General features: G+C 37.5%; 1 protein-coding gene across 5 annotated transcripts in view; it reads left to right on the top strand.

Moving 5' to 3' along the window:
- The first annotated feature begins 264 nt into the window (after positions 1–264).
- CACNA2D3 (calcium voltage-gated channel auxiliary subunit alpha2delta 3) overlaps positions 265–21,704 on the top strand; it is a 405,672-nt gene continuing 384,232 nt past the window's right edge. For all 5 annotated transcript variants that reach the window (XR_010433489.1, XM_064667663.1, XM_064667662.1 and 2 more), the window contains exons 1-2: positions 265–2,200; positions 2,809–2,890. Coding sequence is in view for 4 of the 5 variants with exons in the window: in XM_064667663.1 (XP_064523733.1) it covers positions 2,082–2,200; positions 2,809–2,890 (201 nt within the window). In the remaining variant the exon portion in view is untranslated. The remainder of the gene's footprint in view (positions 2,201–2,808; positions 2,891–21,704) is intronic.

The raw sequence follows: 21,704 nt of genomic DNA, 5'->3' as shown, positions 1-21,704 counted from the left end.
CACATAATTTATTATATACTGTTAGTCAGCCATGTGCATTTTTACCTTGCTGCCTGTAGGTAAGCTGAACACCTGGTGACATGGCAGCATGTTTAAAACACTGCTGAGAAAGTCCACAGTAACAGCACAGATAATAATAGCTCTTTCAAAATTGAGTAATACACAAAATAAATACCACTTTTAACAAAATTTGCTTTATTGCCTTTGTATGAAGGTAATAGTACAGAGAGAAATATGATCTATTTACTGTTCCTGGTGGGGATGGCTGGTGGGTGGTAAAAGTTGCAAGGTACTGTGCTACTCTGCTCTACACAGTTCCCATAAGATGGTCTTTCTGTCTTTAAACTCCTAGTGTCTTCTGAGAAATGAGAACGCTTTTGTCAGCCAGGTGTTGAATAGAGGTTTTGATATTTAAAGCAAACTGTTCACTGCTCTTAGAAATGCTAATGTGGAAAAAAATACAGGTACTACATTTTGAGCTTCAAGACAGAAAATGTTAAACAAGACAAGAACGGTATAGAAAGGCAGAGTGAATATTTTGAGGTGTTAATTCTAACTACAGAGAGGAGAAACTAGAATTCTAGAGCGGACACGAGCTATATTGTGTGATGCAAGGATGACTCAGCCCACGCTCAGACCATCTTCAGGTCTTGCCGTACTTATTTACATTAAAGTTCATTGCTATTTTAAATCTGTGCATTTAGTGGAGAAGAAGGTGAGTAAAAAGCAGAGGGAGAAGAATAAAAGCAAAAGGAGGGAGGGTAGATTTTAAAACGCAACAACAAAAAGACCTGGACCAATCCCTTCTGATCCCCACACTGCGCTCTCAGTGGAGGAGCTTGTAATCTTATATTTGCTATATCAAGAGGATTCTTCTATGAGCACAAATTAATAATTTATTCATAGGCTGGAGTCAGCCCGCATTGATTTACTTATGCTGCATTTCTTTTCATTCATAAGCCTTCGCTAGTCGGGATCTCTCGGATAGTGACTCGCTGCGGCGCTCCGGCGTGGGAGGAAGCAGCAAAACGTGCCTTTATGCACAAGGACGTGCTATACATATATGACTCAATTAAATGTGCGAGCCTGACCTAGACCCGGGGCTCGCTCCGGGAACCCGCCGCTCCCGCTCCTCGGCGATGCTACCTCGGCGGGGACCGCTGCTCTCCTCCCTCCGCCTGCCTGCGCCCTCGGTGCGGCGCCGCGGCCGGGATGCTCCGCGCTCCCGGCAGTGCAAGGGCTGAGCTCCGGCCATCCTTCGCCTCTCCGGGCTGTGTGACAGACAGATGCTTGTCACGCAGCGGTGCCCTGCCTGAATTGGCCGGGTCTCCGGTGGGTGTGCACGGCCCCCACCCCCCGCCCCTGCCAGCCCTGCCGAGCCCTCCCTGGCTCAGCCCCCGGCAATGTGCAGCGCTCTCTTCTCGCCTTCCTGGAAGGGCTCAACTACACTTTCCGCTCCTCCAGACTTTCTCTGCTTTTGCCGTACAGAGGCACCCTCCCTCTGGTCCAGCTCCTCCTGTGCCTGCCTCTCTGTCTCCGCGCTATCCCGTTAAAAGGCTGCTGCTCCTGCTCCACTGATCCAATGCACTGGCTGACTTGATCTGGGATGAAGGCTGGAGGTTATCGGCGCGGGAAAGGAGAAGAACTCTAGGCAGCTTTCCATTTGCGAAGTGAGCAGTAATTGCAAGAAGACAGCCTCCCCAGTTGGAATCAATAGTCTGCTTTCTTGCTGCTAAGGGCACTTTGGAGCAGCAGTAGGTCACTGAAGTAACTTCAGCACACTGCTGACTGCGGAGTTGTAAAGAACTACATGCAAGTGGCTGCAGTAGTGCTGGAAAACGCTTTGCTGTTACCAGGGACACAATAGTTTTCAAGTCACTAGAGCTTTGCTTCTGGTCCACTCCTTCCATTACACAGGGTCATCCTTTGGAGGGATGAGGATGGAGCTGTGATTGTTCTCCAGTGTTGTTCTAGTGGAGGGGGCAAGAGTGGGGAAAGAGGCTGTAGAAGCAAAACCCTACTGCTGCTGAACTCAGGTTCACTCGAATTTCCCCAAATCCTTCCAGGCACAGAGAGGCACAATGGCAGAAAATCTGAATCTTCTTCGGGCTTTTGGGGGGGTTTTCTTTATCTTCTGGACAGCTTTTAACACAGCCTTAGTGGATGTGGTTGGATCGGAGCAGCAGATCCCCTTGTCTGTGTAAGTGCTTTCATGCTATTCCTCTCAGGACCATGTTCAAGGATAAGAACTTGACTGCTCAAGTTCTTATGTTTTTGTATTGCAGATGTTTGACTGTTCAGGGCATCTTTGCTCCCCTGTGAGCTGTGTTTAAAGTGGGAGTCTCTAAGGCGCTCAGCACTACTTTGATTTTTATTGTAGGAGCGTGTGTTGTGGAGTATGTGGCCACAGAGTCTTAAATGCTTGTATTTACTGAAGTTGATGCTGTTAACTCTTTCTCTTGTGGGAATTTATCATTCAGATAAACGTTTTGCCATTTTATCTGCTGCTTTCCTTTCAATGGATGTATGTTATGTTGTGCCAAAGCATGTTTCTGTACAAGTTGATTCTTTAAGTTTTAACAGTGCAGGTTGGTAGTTTCATATCAGAGGCCTTACCTTAGCACAGTGTCTACTTTGTGCTTATACTTGAGCAGCTTCACTGATCTTTTGCTCTGCTTGGGTTCCTTAGTGAGCTCACTAATGCAAAATTGCTGGGATCCTTGTGAGTGCAGCTGAAGCTGTTACAGTCTGGGTTGCTTTGCTATGACATGTGTATTACATTTCTTCCTGTCTTTTTTTTCTTCACAGTGTAAAGCTCTGGGCCTCAGCATTTGGTGGAGAGATCAAATCTATTGCAGCCAAATACTCAGGTTCCCAGCTCCTGCAGAAGGTAAGGATTTCTTCAGCTGTAATAAGGAAGGTTTTAACAGAGAAAATGGAGGCAGATTTAATTTTTTTAATGATTAGGAAAGCAGTGCTGTACGTGCTTTTGTCCAAGATCTATTTTTGTATTGCATACTAGTCCCTGATGACTCTTACATTGCACTGCACTATCTGTGGAGTCCTTGGTTAAACTGATATTTTTCAGTTTGGATGACTTCTTTTTTTTTTTTTTTTTTTCATCATTAGAAAGTAAACTCCGACACTTTTATTTCTTGAAGCCTGGGCTTCAGCCCGGGTTGCAGGTATTTAATCTGGTTGCTGCATTGTGATGATGATGTTTCTGTGCAGAAACAGCTGTTTCTTATGAAAAATATTAACTTCATTCAAGGAACAGAATTAGTGCATCTTGTGTTATTTCACTCTGTGCTGCTTGTTCGCAATCCTCTGTATCAGGGAGAAGGCGGCTGCACTGTTGTTTGTCATCTCTGCAGTTTTTACAATCCCATTATTCCCCCAATCATCTCAACCCAGTGCTGGGATGTATTACATCATTACAGATAAGGGGAATGAATGTGGTTATCTTCTTGCTCAGCTGCACAGCTGGGTAATAAGCTGGTGAAGTATTGCAAAAACTTGAGAAATTGGTATAAGTCCACGTAATTGGGGCAGAGGGTAATGAAAAAGCAGATTTGAGTATTAGGTATATCAAGGACTGTGTCTACTCTAATTTAAATATGCAACCTATAGTAAAGTTCTGTATTATAGATGATTTATTTTTACCACAGTTGCTGAAAAAATATGAGACCAAGAGGAATATGTTTAAAATAAGACTGTGATTTTGAGGCACTGAATATGTGATCCTCGAAATGCAATATGTAAATGGAAAAACATTGAGACGTTCACTGATTAGAGCACTCAGTCAACACATATATTTCTGCTGATTTTTTGTAGACATGATTTTTAATTCTGAGTACCACTAATTTTATTTTTTGTCTGATTTCGAAGGAAATTATTCCTTGAGCTTGTAGCATTTATTTTGAAAGGCTTATATATGTGTGAAATTATGTAACAGACAGTATATGTAGCAGCTGAAATAAAAAGCTTGTGCTATCATTTTAACACATTTAAGGCAACTAACTTAATTGCCAAAGGCATATGAGTTCCTTAGCAGTATCTGTCTTTTCAGAGTTGTGTACCCAGGACTGTAAAATATGAATTTTACTAAGCTAAAATATGGAGCTATTAAGAACAAAAATATTCGAGGTCTCTTAGTGCCTTTCAGGGCCTTTAAATGGCTTCACTTCAGCATGTTGGGCTAACTTTCCTTTTATTCTGAAAATCTGGACAGTCAATATTTATTATACTTCTATCTCACATTCTTTAAAGTCTGTGTAGTCTTACATTGTCACGGTTTTGTACGAACACCCTTAATTTAAAAGCAGATGGATCTTTCAGTGTTGGTTAGTTTCTACTAAGGTATTATTAAAAGGCTTTAATTTTTTTATTGGGCCATAACAAACAAGTATCTTTATTTAACTTTGGAACTGTTCCATGCACAGCCATTTTTGTGTAAAAAAAATGACTTTAAAAATTAAACCTACCAAATACAGATAGCCCAACATTTCCTAGAAGAATATGGTGTATATGGAATATACTGCGTTTTACAATCTTGCTAAAATCCACGAAGAATCAGAGTGAGATCCTTAATTGTTCTTCTCTTCCTCATGGTAGATATTGCTGCCATCCCTTCTGTAATGTTTTTTTTCCCCTCTGAAGTAGTAAGATTGCTTCCTATTGGTTGTTATAACTAAAGGTAATTGGAAGCTATTCATTTTACCTTTTCATCAGCATTCTTTCTGTTTCACTAACAACCCTGTGCTCCTGTTTTTGAAGGTGGACAGTGTATATTCATTACAAGCTATTTTGCTTTTGTTTCTTGCTTTTGTTATGATATTTCACTGTTGAATGAAAAAGACAAAATGCATGTTTGGCAGGTATTTAGAGCATTTTTATTCCTCTGTCACATCATCTGTTTTTTTTTTTTTCTTCTTTTTCTCTTCTGGTTACAGTAATTTTTATAAGATCTCTGTTGCTTTTTATTTTTATTTAGAATTCCAAGCATCTCTGTTTGTTTAAGCTTGCTATTTCCTGCTGGTGGTCGTGGCAAATGAGCCTGGACGACAGATGACTTAAACATGTATTTCTTGTATTGTTCTGACTTATATTTCTTCTGTAAGCTCGTAAACCATACCAAACTTCATGATTTGCAAGCGTTTTCAACATGCTAAGTCAGTGACAGAAGTTGTCATAAGAGCTAAGGAGGTGATAGCACAGGAGGGCTGTAAATGCAAATGCCTTTTTTTTCCACCCTCTCTGTCCCCACTAGCCAGGCAAGAAGAATCTCTTTGGTGTTTACTGTGGGCTCTGGGTGATCAGAGTCCATGTCATTTTAAAGTCAAGATTCCACTTTCAGAAGCAGTGAGACTTCTGATATTGCTGGAGAAATCCACATTTCCTGATTATGAATTAAGCATCATTAAACAAGTGAAGATATCAAATGTATGTATGATTATGGCTCTGGGCAGTATAGATTTCTCAATAGCCAGCTGCTTTGGAGTACCATTTAGTTTAATAAAGGCTTGCTAAATGAAAAATTAATGTAAAGGTTACTTAATTCATTTTGTCAGCATACATGGTGAGCACTACTTTCAGAGTGATACACTTGAAATCGAGACATGACTGACAGTCTCTACTGCCCAAATGCTTTGCACATTAAGAGTCAGTTGACCCATACTAAAATTTTATTGAGCAAATGAAGTTATGAGATACTCAGTAAAGCAAAAATTTGCCAGGTTATAGCTGTGAATATTGATTTAGTTGTGACAATTCTGAAGTCTTGCTGTACTGTGAACATCAAATGAGTTTATAAACACCTCTTGAGTTTATAAAAGATGCGTAAGAATACTTTTGTTGCTTTTTGAAACTATTCTAGAAAAAACCCGAACTGCTTACCTTATCTTAATTGAATGCTTCATTATTTTATTCATTATGATAATCTTATCCAAGTATGTTGTTCTGCCTCCTAAAAGTAACTGAGTTATATGATTTTTCCAAAATTGACTTTAGTTGAAATACAGACGCTGCAGGTAGCTCAGAAAATGATAATAATAGTTCAGTAAATAACTTCACCAATTATTATGAGCTTTTAAGCAAAATTAGCACTTAAATGTGTTCTACTCCTTGCTTTTAAAGAGATGGAAGACCACTGAGTGCACAATAAAAACACACAGGAGGAAATAGGATGGTATTATTCTTAATTTGCTTGATTTCTGGAGGTTTTACAGTTGTCATATAGATTTGGCAGTGCACAAGAAGCTTCTTGGTGCTGTAGAGATATTCACGCTCTTCACCTCAGAAAATACTACTGGGGGTAAAAATTGACTCAGATTTTGTTTCTTAGGTGCTTTTTATCCTCCTTAGACTCTCAAAAGACATGTGCCTTATTTGAATCTTGACACTTTTTCACATTCCTTTCATAAACACTCTGTGTTTAGCGAGTCCTGGACTAAATGAGGGAGCACAGCCCACTGGCAAAGCCAGGCTTCATATATTAGGATGCAAAGCGAGGCTTAGGTGCCAGAGAGATCTTCACTTCACCTGCTATGATTAGAGTTTTGGAAAAACAGACTTTGGGGAATGCTACTGTTCACGTTACAGTGTCCATGATAATAATGTGTTTTCAGTGCCACACTGTTGCAAAATAATAGCAATAATAACATGAAAGCATAAAATGCAGGTAATGTGCCTTCTGTTAATGTTAAAAATAATCGTTGTTATACAGTAAAGCTTTTCTAAAGTCAGAGCAGTGTCTGTTTCTCTGAACATGCAGCACAGTCTATGCTTTCTCAGGTTCCTTTTGAGGAGACTACATTTTCCCCCCTCCCCCCCTAAGTATTCAGAGCTTTGATAATTCTTGATTTATTTTTTTTGTCCTGAACAGTCAATATTATTTTATTGTCGATGTAGGAACAGTTTCTGACTGAAAACACCCTTTATTTTTTGGTTCTGCCAGGAAGGTTTCTTAATGATGATAGGCTTGTTTAGGGCTCTCAGATTTTCCTTATGTAAGTCGTCTCACGGAGCCTCCCCTGTTATGTAAGCACTGGCTGCTTTGGTCTGAAGCAGTCTGGAGTCTGCATCTGCCTGCTCCTTTCAACAGATTCTTCATTGTGTTGGGAGTTCTCAAATCATTGTGTGTTCTCAAAGCAGGTTTTTCCATCAGGAGAGCATTGCTACTTTTAAAGATGCAGAATTGCATTTTATCTCACTGACTGGATGTGCTGCTGTATCTCGAGAGTTTCTTACAACTGTGGAAATGCCAGTGCAAAACTAACGTAATGGGGTGATTTAGATCAATTAGCATTCAGCTGGTGAATCTGATTCATACAGTACATCTATCTTTAGTTCTAAACCGTATAATGGTGACTTAAATTCTTAGAGAAGTTTAGTCCAATTATCTTGACATTAATTGCCTTTCTTTTATTCAGCTGTACGTGGGTTTTGGTCTTTGTAGGCTGTTTCTTTGCTCAAGACACTGCAACTACTGCTTTGAAGGAAGGGGTCAGTAGGATTGAAACATGCAATTTAAAGGAGAGACAGGGACTGACTTCTTGGGTATCAATTCAAACTTCTGCCAGCTGAGCAATTTTAAAACTGCAAAAGTAATACTGTTTTTTTCCTATCAAAAAATAAGAGAAAAATCATAAAAAGATCTGTAGACATATGACTGTAATTCAAAAAATGATAAAAAAACTCTGACCACCAAAACAAATACCACCCTCCCCTGCAAAACCACCCAAACCAACAGCAATAACTCCCTTCCCCCATCAACCAAAACCAATAGTTCCCCAAAGCCCAAATGTAAAATCCCACCGGCCAGGTAAATGATATGGAGCTTTACCAAAAGCTCTATTTGGAATTAATTTGTTATAATTCAAAATCCTGAAGTCTGTGTTGTGTAAAATGTGTCTCCTAGCACTGAATTAAAATCAAACCTTAGAAAATAAAGAAATAGGCATCTGAGAATCTTAAACTGGTGTAATTCTGGTGATTAGTGCAAATGATGTTTTGGAACTTCCAGAGCTTGAACCTCCATCCACTTTAATTCCTACAGATCTTTGGGCTGTGTGAATGACAAGATTATTTTCCGTGTCAAACTAGTCACAGAGCATTTCAGTGTGTTTAAAGTATTTAATGTTAACTGCAGACTTAAAGACGTAAATTCTTCTGGATAGATATTTTAATTTTCTTTATTCAAGAATAAAAAAGTCAAACACATTCATATGGTACTAATGTATTTGGTGGGAAAACCTGCTGGGTACCATACTAATTTTCAGATAGTATGTTGATCTGTAGAGGAAAAGATCACAGTGCTCTCAAATTTGGAGTACTGTGTTCTCTCTCTCACCACAATAAAGAATAACTTTTCCTCCTTTCTTGTAATAAAGTCCTGCTTTTTCTGAAGATATTGGAAAATTTTCTTTGCCTTCAGTGAAGCTAGAACTGCATCTTGAATGATTTATACTCTCATCTCCTGTTTGAATGTTATGACAGGAGTAATAATTTTTTTTTGCATTGGTAATGTTTTTAAAATGCAGTCTAAATCAGCCTGAATATCGAACATCGTGTTTTATATTTCCCTTTAACTAAAAGGAGAGTCTTGGTTTAAGCCATGCTGAATCCATGCTCTTCTGCTGTCAGCACTCTCTATTTTGCAGTATTTTCTGTCTTTCTGGGCTTTGCAAGCAGGGTGTGATCCTCTTACTTGTATTATTGGAAGGAAATATGTTCTATTGTTAGTGTGTAACAGAAATGTGAGATGGCCTTAGTAAGTTTATGATGCATGCATTACACTTCCAGTAATGTCTTTTAATATGGAAATTATTGAGCGGACAATCCAACTGGAAAACATCAGATCTTGAAAGGAAGCGAATGCTAATTCCCTTGCTTAATGCATTTATGGTTGTTTGTTTTCACATCCTGTATTGGAAAATGCTTACATTTCAAGGTTAAAGGAGCTGGTCTCCATGCAAATTATCTTGCTAGTGGAAGTATGTAGAGCCATGAATAGATGCTGTAGTGTAGTGGTGATTCACTTTTAAGCAACTGCTAATCAATACTCTACACTTCCAAATGTCATTACTGTTCTGTAGGGTACAATTTTTTGTTGCTGATAATAAGTGCTTACACATTGTACAACACAAATTATATATTGATAGGGTAGGCTGTATTTTAGTTTGCTGTAGAAGCTTCACTGACAGGTTTTAATGAAGTACTCTGATTAATATGTTGTTCTTGAGAAGCTCCATTTTGGTTTTTCTATGCATAATGTTTTTGCAAAATTACATGGATGTTTTTGTGATCCTCTTTAGTATCTGCCAAGTTCATTTGTGTAAAGCTGAAGTACTTTCTTAAGAGTGAATGACCAAATCACTGCAAAATTTGTATTTGAAAAGGAAGTCAGTGCAAACCCACTTTTTTTAAAATCATAGTTGGAGAGAAGTTGGGAACGGTCTTGGTAGAAGTGATGAATTCCAGGGACAGATAATTTCTGAAAATATCCTGCCCTCAGATCTCCCAGAACTTTACAGGTGAAATTACTTATGTTGTAGTTGGTAACTAGCTGTTTTTGAGGATGGTACAAGGAGGAGACTGATTGGTTGAGGAAGACTTGTTCATGTGGGAGTGTAGAGATGCTGCAATGAAAGAAACTATGGCAATATAAATGTGTTCTCTATATCCACGGTAGATGAATGAGAACTCTCTTTAAATACAATAATTAATTTTTTCCTACTATCAATTTGTTTTCTTTTTTTTATTACTGAGGGAAAACACTGGAATAGGGCAGAACTCTTGCACTTTGGCCATTGTGTAGATCTTGCTGAACTGCCTTATGGTAGGAAGCTGAGCTACATCTTTTATTTTGGACTGTAAGCAATGACAGTAATTGTATTTCTTCTTTGTCTGTATCTATGCACTGTTAATCTTCATGCCTCTTTCTCCTTAAGGCATAGCTGGGGAGTCCTTCAACTTTCAGAGCAGAAACAGGTTATAAAACCCCTGTTGTCATTGCTATACAGGTTGGCCAGGCTGGCTGAATGCTTGCAGTGCTTACTGCTTTTCCCTTCCCCTTATAAGCACAGAATCAAATGATCTTATTAAAATATATGGCTTTTTACTATAGAATAATAAATATATTAACTATATTAGACTCAACTTGTTGGATAAAGATGGAAACTGCTCATATCACATCTTGTTGGACTTCAAGTCCAACACCCACGTGGTAAGACATCAACAGGTTTAGCTTTCCAGGATCTCCTGACATGTTCTTATGTTAAGTGTAACTATAAAGTACAAAGATAATGGAGCTTCACTAGGGCTTGTAAGACAATGTGATGTCCCAATGAGAAAGAAGGAAACAATCAGATGTGAACTCCTGGTTTATTCTTTTTGTACCTGGCAGAAGTTCTAGTGCTTTGCCATCAACAGTTTTTGATACTTGGTAAAGTTTGTTCTTCACTGTTCTTACTCCTGAGTTTTCCTTAAGCTGAAGTTTTGCTTCTTTAGGTAGAGCCTGTTTGGTTGGCTGGGTGGAGCTTCAAGGCATCCAGGTTCTGGCAATGACTCTTAATCAAGAGAGTTTAACAGGCTACTGTCTCTAACCATTTTCTTCTGTCTGTCAAGATTCCTGAAAGAACTCTAAATTAAACTAATACACTTCATTAAGGTAATCAAAGATATTTCTAATATAGTAGGTGTTTTCTTTATTAAGCACTTGCTCCTACTCCTGTGTTTTGCTTTTACTTTCCTTAATTCAACATGTTTTATTGTCTTTGTCTCTCTCCCTTTCTTTCTCTTTCTGAACTACCTTATTTATCTTATATTTTAATTTTTCTGTTTTAAAATGGGCATATTTTCTAGAGAGAAATGTTTTCTTCTGAGACTGTTGCCAAATGTTCTCATAAATAATTTTACAGTACAGGAAGCACTTACAGATAGTTTTTGTTATTTATCCTTCAAACTAGATTGTGAAATCTTAGAGCACCAAAGTTAACAAGTGCAAGATAAAGGAAAAAGTTGTTCTCAGGTCCATTAACAAACAAAATTGTAAGATGATCTAATCTAGTTCATAATATTGTGAATATAATCTGAAAAGTGTATATCTATAATTCAGTATATCAGGATTTAATGGATGGGTCCTGTTGAGTGTTCATTAATTGGCTTGTTTATATGTATCACTGACAGTAAGTAGTTTCCTTATTGAAGCTTTGCTCTGAGTTTTTAGGAAAGGGTGGAAGATGCTTTTGAGCTTGTGGTAGTCTCATGAAATGTTTTCCTTTGGTGTACTCAAAATCTGGTGTTTTCAGACTTTCCTGAATTTTGTGCAGGTGGCAGATTATGTGTTACATTAACACCATTCCTCTGCAATGTGCAAGTTGAGTAGACCTCCTTTGATTAATGTTTTAAATACAGTGATACTGAATTTAAAAATTCTAATTGCACTCTAAGAACTCAGACTTTTGTGTTCGCCACTAATAACTTGGCAAATCTGGTTCTGGAAACAAACCCTAATTATCCCCCTCGCTACAACTGTGTTTCTGTCTTTCACTATGGATCTCAGATTTTCATAATTTCTGGAATCATGGAATAATTCATTCTGGAAGAAGATATAGAGGGTCTTTTAACTTGGAATCTTGCTCAAAGCGAGATCAATGCTGAAATAAGCGCTAAATCATTGGGGTGTTGAATCTGATCTTCAAAACCTTCCAGGACAGCCAGTGGTGCCACAACCCCTTTTGTTGCAATATTTGTCTCTGGTCTGGACAAGAAGTTGCTTAAGCTGGAAGTTTCCATTTCCGTTTGACTACTGTGTGTCACTTCTCCAGCTGTGCACCTCCATAAATAGCATTGGTTCATCATCTTCATAATCTCCTCATAGACATGGAAAAGCACAACACTCATGACAGGCCTCTCTGAGGCCCCAGTCAGAGATGATATTTTACCATTTTTTTAGTTGCTTCATCAGGTCTCAACGCTTTTAAAATACTTCGCAGTAACTTTGTAGGCTTTTTAAATGAATTCTCTTCTGTTTGATATTCAGGTGGGCTTTTTTCCCCTCACAATAGGAATATGTAACTGCTCCCATAATTATAAAGTCTCAGGAGTAATTTCCACTAAGTCGATTGCATGAACAGGAGAAGACTTTTTAATTTGTAATGGTAACACAGGAATTTCATTTCTATTCTAGGGCTAAACCAAACCATTCAGGTCCCAGTTGCTTCATTAGCCATTTGTTTTACTCTCTTTATCAATCACAGTGTCTTAAGCGAACTTAGTGTTGTACAGAAACAGTTTGTCAGCTGGCAAAGGTTTTATGTCTTATTGTCTTTACTTTATTCTGCAGTAGCTGTCAAGGGACTTCTTTGTGCATTTATACACAAACAAGTGTTTGACTCACTTTCCTAAAAAGCAGGAATCAAAATTATGCAGTCATAGTACCTGTAGCCTGTTAGGTAAAAGTGCTGTGGAAATGCTGTTTGGAAGGCATTATGAAAACTTGGTCAGGGCCACAGCATGTAGTGTTCCTATTATTCCTCTAGGTCACATTTTAATGTTTGGCTATTCAATATACTTTGAATATTTTGTGTCAAACTATCTTCAAGTCATTAATTTTCAAACCACACAAAAAAAAATCCGTGTAGTATGGGTATTAAAATTTGATGTGTTGGGAACACATCATTGGTCACAAAATTAGATAATTATCTTCTAAAGTAACAAAGCTTCAAAGATAAAAAGCAGGAACATTGGAAGTTCAGCTTTACCTTGAAGCTAAATGGCTATCATTTTCTGACAGCTGTATGAAATGTGTGACTGCCGAGCTGTTTGGACACGATGCTATCGGATTACATTAATAGAAATTTTCCCTGATAATGAAAACTGGTAGGAGGCTAAGAGTAAAGCTTTATATTATGACTTGCAGCCATTGACTATCTGCACCCAGCAGATTTATTACCCCCTATGCACACTGTGCCTTTTACAATATCTCCTGCAATTTCTTCATCAAAGTACAACAAGAAAGATGATGATATGGATGGCATGATACAAAAAAAATCTGAGTACTCACTTCACATTTCAGACTTCCACCTCTCATTACCAACTGCAATGCAATCTTAAAGTAAAAGTAGGAATGAATTCCGACATCCCCCTGAAACTTTCCATGAAAAAGCATTGTGGAAGGGGAAGGGGATGAAGGAAAACTGGAGAATTTCTGTTAGTCAGCTCAGATTTTCATTTTCTATTGAAATCAAGGCAGCAGATTGAGATACAGAAATGTCTGGCTTTTATCCTGGGGCTGTGATCACTGAATTTTGGCCACCAAGTAAGCCATCAAAAAAGTTCAGTCCTTAAGCATGATGTTATTTTAACCTGTAATGTCATACATAAAAATCTGGTGCATGTGATGGGGGTAGGATTTCATCCAGAATGCCAGAAATCTTGACTTGAAAGTTAAATCCACAAGCAAGGCTCCTCTCTCCCCAAATGGAGGCATCTTTGCCTAACTTTTCTGTGTAAAATGGGCCTGGTAATACTTCCTTCTTCCTTAAACTTTTAAACTTTGAGATAGTTTGAATAAGGAGCAATATTTTTTGTAGAGTGTTTAGCATATGCAAAGAATCAGGTGATGAGGAGCATCATTAGCATATGGATATGGAAATAAAGAAAAGTACATGGAAAGGATCAGCTCTGAGAGCTAAAAAGCATCAATTTTAGCATACTTTTTAAATGAAACTTTTCACTACTGAAAAGATAAATGGTTTCCTGTAACAGTCCTGAATAACTACAAAATTGATAGAAACTCACTTATTTCTGCTGTTGGTATTTGGTATCTGTAGCTGGCAATAAATCTCCGTATGGCATTGTGCTGGCAAGTGAGATGGAACCCTTTCTTGTCAGAGAATGAACCCATCCTATGCTTTGAATACAAAGTGAAATGCTATGCTGATATTAGAAAGTAATTTTCAAATATTTTATTCTTTCCCTTTTACATTTTTTTTCTATCCTGGTATTTTATCTTATTATCCATTTTCTGTGTAACTACAGGTTTGCACTATTTTTTTTTTTTTCTGTCTAGATCCTTCAGACTTTATCTGAACTTTTCTGGTTGTCTTCCAAGTAAGACCCAACCAAGAAGCCTCATTGCAGAGTGAACTTCACAATTTTCAAATGCAGTTAAATTGGGAATCAAACAATCTTCCCTTTTATAGATATCTGATTATTTCTGCCTATATTGCAACTACCATAGAAATTTATTTTCATGTGTTCTTTGTCACTCTGTCCTTCTCTTTACTCTCATTTGTTTATAGTCATTGCTTTTCTTCCTTTGAGAATTTTTACCATTAATATATTTTTTTTTCTGTTTTGAGCAGCTCTAATCATAATGCAGTAGTGAGATCTGGTCATCTGAGGAAAACTATGCAGCAATAAAATGAATAATGGCTTAATAATACTTTTATACATAAGAATGGGGGAAGGTGTTATGCAAATGCAAGTGTTGTTCTTCAAGTTATCTTTTCATTAACTTACGGTGTCTGAACATTTTAAAAAGAAGAATAGATTAGAATCTACTGGTGCACTTTACACATTGTGAATATATTTAGTTATACCTTGGATGGCATGTGCAGAAATGGGGGAGAGACAGGATTCCCTCCAAAACTAAATGGGAGGCAAATTATGGTGTCTTTCTGATAATACAAATTGCAGGGAGGAGTCAGTGTCAGGAAGCCACTGCAGGTTTGAAAAACAGCTAAAGGTGTGAGAACAGGGACATGTAAAGGTACTAAGATGAAGAGCAATGGAACACGTCAGGAACTAAGAAGCAGAACCACTGAAGACAGTGGTATTTTTTTTCTCTGTAGTTTAATACAGTTGGAGAATAAATTTGTACGGAATTCAGGCAGTATATGTTCTGGTGATTATTTGTGTCAATCCATTAAGTGAATAATTTTCGTATTAAAAATATGTCACAGTCAGAAGGTCAAGTTTTGCTATTTTTGAAATGCATGAATACCAGATGATTTAAAGCTTATGCCAAGAACTGAAAGTATATGCTAAGAAATGTAAATTTCAGTTCAGGAAAGGCTCTGAAATTAAACTGAGTTTAGTAGTGACATAATTCTGACTTTTGTATTTAGCTTCTCAGATGCTTAAAATTTGAATGCTTTAATGTTTTGGAAACGTTTGTTGGCTGCTTTGCTGAGGCTTTTTATTCAAGCCAGTGTAATAGGAATATAGTTCAGCTACCTTCATAACTTGGCACTAATCCTGTCCAGTCTACCTTTAGGCATGTTATTAATGTAGATATATGTTTGCTCAGTAGAACTTCTTCAGCATTACAAGATGTCTAGGGAATTTTGTCTGAAAAAGGATGGTAGGTAACAGCATTATATGAGGGACTGGGCCCTATACTTACTTATGTGTTGGAATAATTCAAATGTTAGTGTATAGTATTATTCATGTAGAGCCATATTTATCTGATTGCATGCTGCTTATTTATCTTGGTTTATAAATATACAGGAGTTGAATTACTGAAAACTCTAATTATTCTGAACGTAATTTGTCAGACAAAATCAGCTGCTAACTCAGCTTTTCTGAAGAATCTTCAGTAAAATGCAAAACCTAAAAAATACTGTCTTGAAAAGCACAAAATTCCCATTCTTCACACAAATCCTCTGTACCTGTTGGATATCTTCCTCTCCAGAGTCTAGTAAAAGCCTATGGCTTTCTGATATGATGGAAAGGACAACAAAGCCAGGCCAACTGTGCTGTGGCTTGCATTGCCTGAGCTTCACTTGCTTAAAGCAAATCTTTCAATATTTTAGGACAACTGTAATTTGGCAGAGATGATCCTTTCCCATCTTGGCTGAAATGTTGGTATGTTCATTGGGTAGCTGGTGCAACCATTAAGTTGAATTAAATAATACTTCTGCTTCCAGAGCCTTCAAAACACCTGCAGTTCTGTTTTGCCCCTGACCTGTTAATTAACCTTATGCAATTCAATTCTGATGTATGTCCAGTTGACACGTATAAAGATGTGAAAAATCCTCCTTTCTGTCTGCAGTTCAAAAAAGTTTTGATGACAACTTGTGTGCAAAATTTGCTTTTGTGGGGTGTGTTTTAATTGGTGTGGTGCTCTTTGTTTTGTAGGTATGTGTGGATGAATGACTGATCTAGTTGACTGAGCAGGTTAATTTTCTGTAGCTTCCCATATACAGCAGTGCTGTCAAAAGGGAACAGTCTTGGAGTGTGGATAATACAGCATCTGTTCCAAAGGCTTAGGAAGGTACAAGGTGTTTGCAGGATTAACGTTATTATTTCAATCTCATTTAAAAGTAAACTAATTACCATAACATTTGAATGCACATCAGTTCAGGGTCAATTGAGGCAAATGCAGATGGGAGTTACTTTGCTTGTTGATCTGAGTGGCACCTCTGCAGTTGTCTTGTGCCTGAAGTAAGGTCATTTCTGGTAGCATTGTGTATGCTTTTAATGAAAAGTACTTGCAAGAAATGTTGTGTAGTTCACATATTGTGAAAGAATAGCTGACTCTATGTGGACTGTCTATGGCTAAAATCATGACTGCTGATGAGAAATAATGTAAAGAGGAAAAGTGAAGAAAAGAATTGCTGCTGACTGGCAGCTAGTTAAGGTATGCAAGGAAAAAATAATTTCCACGTATATCTAGGATATATGAATAGGTTGGTGTCTCCTGTGATTGTATGCCACCTTGAAAGCCTTTAAACCAGTACTTGGAATGCTGAGTGTTGTATAAATTGCAAAAGGATTGGATCTGCAATCTGCCAACTTTCTTTTATATTCACAATAGTCATACACAGTAATGAGACTGTTATCTGTAATGAAACCATATTCTGTTGGAAAAGAGGTGGAAAATGTTTGGGGGTGCAATGTTCTTTAGACTGGAAAAATGTTATGGTTTAAATGCGAAGAGTAATTATAAATCTTCTTGATGGCTTCACATTAAGTCAAGCTGTAATTTATTTGAACTGTAGAAATGTATGTACTTTGCCAATTTCTACTTTTTCTCCTTGGTGGGAAGGAGGTTAGAATTGAAAGGCAGCTTTTGTTTCCTTGTTTAATCGCTGAAAAGGAAAAGTAACTGGAACAGAATCCCATTTCTTATAGGTGAACAATAAAATAAAATTCTCTCAGCTAGTGATTTCAGAATATGCACCTAATTCTTCTGTTCATTCCCTCCCACAGGAGCTGGCAATCCCTCTGTGGCACTAACTCCTCTCCTTCTGTGTGTCGTGTATGAAGAATTGCTTTTTTTCCTTTTTAATGAGTGGCTTGATATACAACATATCTTTTACCTTAAGCATTTATTTTTCTGATACATTTAATTTCCTTCTCCCCAATCCTCTGTCCTTACTTCAGATTTCTGATATCGTTTGATAATTGGCTTTTTGATAATACTGCTTTTTAAATCCTATTTTCAGATTTACTCCTATGTATTAATTTTTTTTCATATACATACATGGTATAGTAAAGCCATTAGCACCTTCTCAGCTCTTCGAAATATCCCAGTACCTTCTCTTAAGAAATATATCTAACCTTGATGTACATAAACTCATAAAATCACTTAGATTGAAGAAGACCTTTAGGATGATGTAGTCTGACTGTTAACCCAGCACTGCCAAGTCCACCACTAACCCATGTCCCCAAGTGCCACATCTACATGGCTTTTAAATCCCTAAAGGAATGGTGGCTCCACCACTCCCCTGGGCAACCTGTTCTGATGCTTGACAACCTTTTTAATGAAGGAATTTTTCCCAGTATCCAGTGTAAAACCTCCCCTGGTGCAACTCAAGGCTGTTTCCTTTTGCCCTATCGCTTGTTAACGTTGGGCTCTCCATCTGTGCCAGTATCATTCTACCTCTTAAATGCCTCTTGGTTTTTGACTACATTTAGTCTAGGACATTTCCTTGGGTGCAGAATGGGATTTCATTTGGAAAGTGTGGATGATTCTCTGCTTGTTCATAGTGAATCTTTTCACCTCTTTGGGCCTAAATTCATCCTGTAATCTCTAGTGCCCCACTGATCTTTCCAGACAAAAGAAACTGTGAAAGAACTAGTACAACATGAAAATATATTTTTCATTTACCACTCTCTAAGCTTTCCAAAGCTGGAAGAGTTTTTCAGGATACAAAGGAGACAGTGTGCAGGGGAGAATGGGAACAGAAGAAACATTAATTAAAGGAAAATTCTGAAAATTTCCTAATATTCTTTATTTCTCATATTGTTTCAGTACCGACTTAGTGGTGGCTTCTTTAGTTTGGTGATAAGGAAATGAGACTCTGGAGGCTCAGATCCTGTTGTGTGTGTGTCACTGGGGCTGCTGGGGTCACCTTGAGCAAATGATTCTGTCCTTCATACATTGTGTCTCACAGCAATTCCTTTGAGACAGTCTAGGTCAGTTTTAGGTTTCAGTAGCCACGTGGCACTTTGCATCTGCTGAATAGTTGCAAAGGTGCTATCTGAAATTTGTTCTTGACTTGCCATTGTCCCCCCAGCTTTGCTCTCAGGAGGATTTGAGCCCAACCTTCCAGCAGGATTCATTCACAATCTTCCTGTCACCTATTGCCACCTAAAGCCCACAGTTACACTGCACTGGTTTCAAGTTACTCCAGGTAGTTCAGAGACCAGGTCAAAATCTATTTTCTTTTCCTAGTTTCATTTGCTTTACTCAAAAGACGTCCATAGGTCTGGCTTTTGTTTTAATTCTTACTCCTCTCTATGCATATAGGTCATATTGTGTGACCGCTCACTTGGTTAAGCATAGAAGTATTTAAATATTTGATAGTGAGACTTTTGAGATTTAAATTAAGCTGTTTGTTATATGTTGAAAAATGGGTTTCCTACTAAAATGACAGAACCTCTTTCTCTGGATCTCATGTGCAATAGTTAGACTTATGTTCAGGTAACACTTCAAAGTGAAGAAGGGTAACCATCATTATTTATTTACGGTGAGCGTTGAGAGCAATTAAAATACCTTTGCACAACGAGCAGACTCAGATTGTCAGATTTACAATATCCTTTTTCAGGATAAGTTACAAACTTAGGCTTTGCTTGTGGTAGAGTTTTCTGGGCTTTAAACCAGCATTACTAAAATAGCATGTATGGGATTGAAGAAGAGTAAGAAACACCACGGAATTCCATGGAAAAGGAAATAGAGGAGGCATGAAACAGCCTCAGTTGTAAAGTCCTATGAACAATGTCACTCTTTAAATGAAAGTGATGGTCTTTAAAAACCAGGCAATTGGATCTATTTCTTTCTGCAACTGTAGCAAATCATATGACCTTGAGCTAATTACTGTGTTAAAAAGGGGTAACAATAACAATAGCTTTTATATGGGTTTATGCTTTTTTCTTTTTTTAATTCCATATTTTAAATTCCATTTTTTAAGACTATTTACCTGTTCCATCTGAATTTCTCTCTCATTGCTACTGACTGGTCCGTTTTACAAGATATATTATATATATATGACCTTATACCATCCTTTAAAAACACCCCCCCCCCCCAAAATCTCAGAAAATCTTGTACTAAATTTGTATCTATTATGTAACTGTAAGAAGTATTATGAAGTTAGATAAAAGAAAATAAAAAAAGTTATAGAGCCATTTTAATACACCTCATTGTCCGAGATTGTGCAATTTATCACTAATGAGCATTGCCTACCATGTTGTCTTTACTTTTTTTTCTCTGCCTAAAATAGACCTTAGAAATCATATAGTAGAACTGTGATATGACTCCAAGTTTGGATAAGGATTACAGGAAAAACTTTTTATTAATTTTTGTAGCCTGGATAACCACATTATTGGAAAACAAGAAAAAGGCTGATAGGAAAAAAAAAAACAACCCAGTACAAATTTCTCCCCTGCCATGTATTCATTATATATTCAAGGATTGCTCTACCTGTGCAGGGATAAAAATACCCAAGTACTGCAGCAAGATGTTGTATTGCAGGTGGTGTCTGTTCAGGCATGAAAAAAACCTGCCTAACTCTGGTTTTCTGGAATGTGGAGAAACTGTGAAGAGAGATTTGCTCTGTTGTGCTACATAAGTATTACCAGTAGTCCATTATGAAACAGGTAAAGGAAAAAGAAAGGCAGTAGCTGAAATTGGATATCATTGTTCTTTGCACTAAACCAGCCAAATCTCTTGCCTGATGTTCTTAGGGCAGGATTTTTATTTATTTATTTATTTATTGGTAAGATATCTTCTGGATGCTTCACTGACCTTTCAAAGAAAAAAATCCTTTGAAGAAAAAAAAAAAAGCACTTTACAACTTCCTTACCATAAAGATGTTGCACACTCGTAAATGCAAATTAAAAAAAAAAAATAGTCTTGGGTGAAGCTGTTTGAAATTTATTTTCTATACATCTGGAAAAAATTTCTTGTTGCTTTTATTTCTTGACACTGAAATTTTGTAAGATTTTCCAGCAAAACTAGCAGTGATACCAAAAAACAAACAAACAAAAATACGTAAATGAAGAAACATTCTAGGTAGACTGAAAGGTTTTAATCAGCTGGATGTATTTCCAGCTGATATTTCAATTTCCTCTTAGAAGTAAAATATTGAATCTAGTATTTAGAACTCAGTCTACCCATTAGCTCCCTCAAAATGTTCCATTTAGGAAGCAAAGTTTAATTCGTTATAATAGCTATTGTTTTAAACTAATGACAATGTTTATTTAGCCTTATTTGCTTGAATGACCCTATGAGCTTAAAATGCGTTGAGCTAGGCCTAAACACCCAACATTAATATGGCTTAGAGTTTGGAAAAAACCCTAGAATTCGACAGTTGTTGAGCTGAAGGAGAAGACAATCCATAATATTTGACTTGTCTGAACTCAGTTGCTCAGAGAAGCGTTTTGAGGTGTGATGTGACCTGCAATGGTTTGTAGGGGGGGTGTTATCAAGGTCAGTGTCTTGACCTTTTCTTGCTGTCATTCTGTTCTGCAGTTCCCTTCTAATCTGGGACTGTATTCTCTGCTGAGCTGTTGTGGCTCATGTATAGAACACTTATTCATTGACAATTAAAATTAAAATGAACTATACTAAATCATGAAAGTTAAAAAGTAAAGAAGAACTCTGGAACAACTTATTTCCCCAGAGCATACTGTGAAAGAGACCTTGGCTTTACTTTGTAAATTTTGCTGTTGCTGTAGTGGCTTTTTTTTCCCCACAAAGTTTTATAGTCTGCTGGACAAAGTAGTAATTAGGTATCTAAACCATGTACATCAAGAACCATGTAGAAGTGGTATTCTAGTAGTGTTTGGCTACTGTCTAGGGAACTGCATAGCCTAGAGCTGCTGCTGTGTCATGTGTTCAAGAATAAAGAGTACTGAAAAATCTAAATGCTAAAAATAAACGTGATGGAGGCAAGAGGACTCCCATAGTCTATCCTCAGCAGTATAGTTTTGCGGGGTAGAGGTATAAAAAGCTCTCACTTTGTTTGGTTCAGTTTAAACAAGTTCAAACTAAAATAGAAAATTGAGTCAACGAAAAGTTGACTCGTGGAATTGTCTTATTGTTAAGGTTTGGGGTATATCTGAGAGAAAATACTGGAAAGGAAAGCAGCTGGAAATGAAGGAGTTTGTAGGTTGGCACTGTAGCCAAGTGTAAAGGCACATGTGGCTTTCTCTGAGTCTGCTGAGTTGGCTTCTGAGGAGTCTTTTTGCCA

The sequence above is a fragment of the Pseudopipra pipra genome, chromosome 11, assembly GCF_036250125.1.
Source record: "Pseudopipra pipra isolate bDixPip1 chromosome 11, bDixPip1.hap1, whole genome shotgun sequence".
Classification (NCBI taxonomy): Eukaryota; Metazoa; Chordata; class Aves; order Passeriformes; family Pipridae; genus Pseudopipra; species Pseudopipra pipra.
The sequence above is the reverse complement of the archived record's forward strand: the minus strand, read 5'-3'. Positions and strand labels throughout refer to the sequence as shown.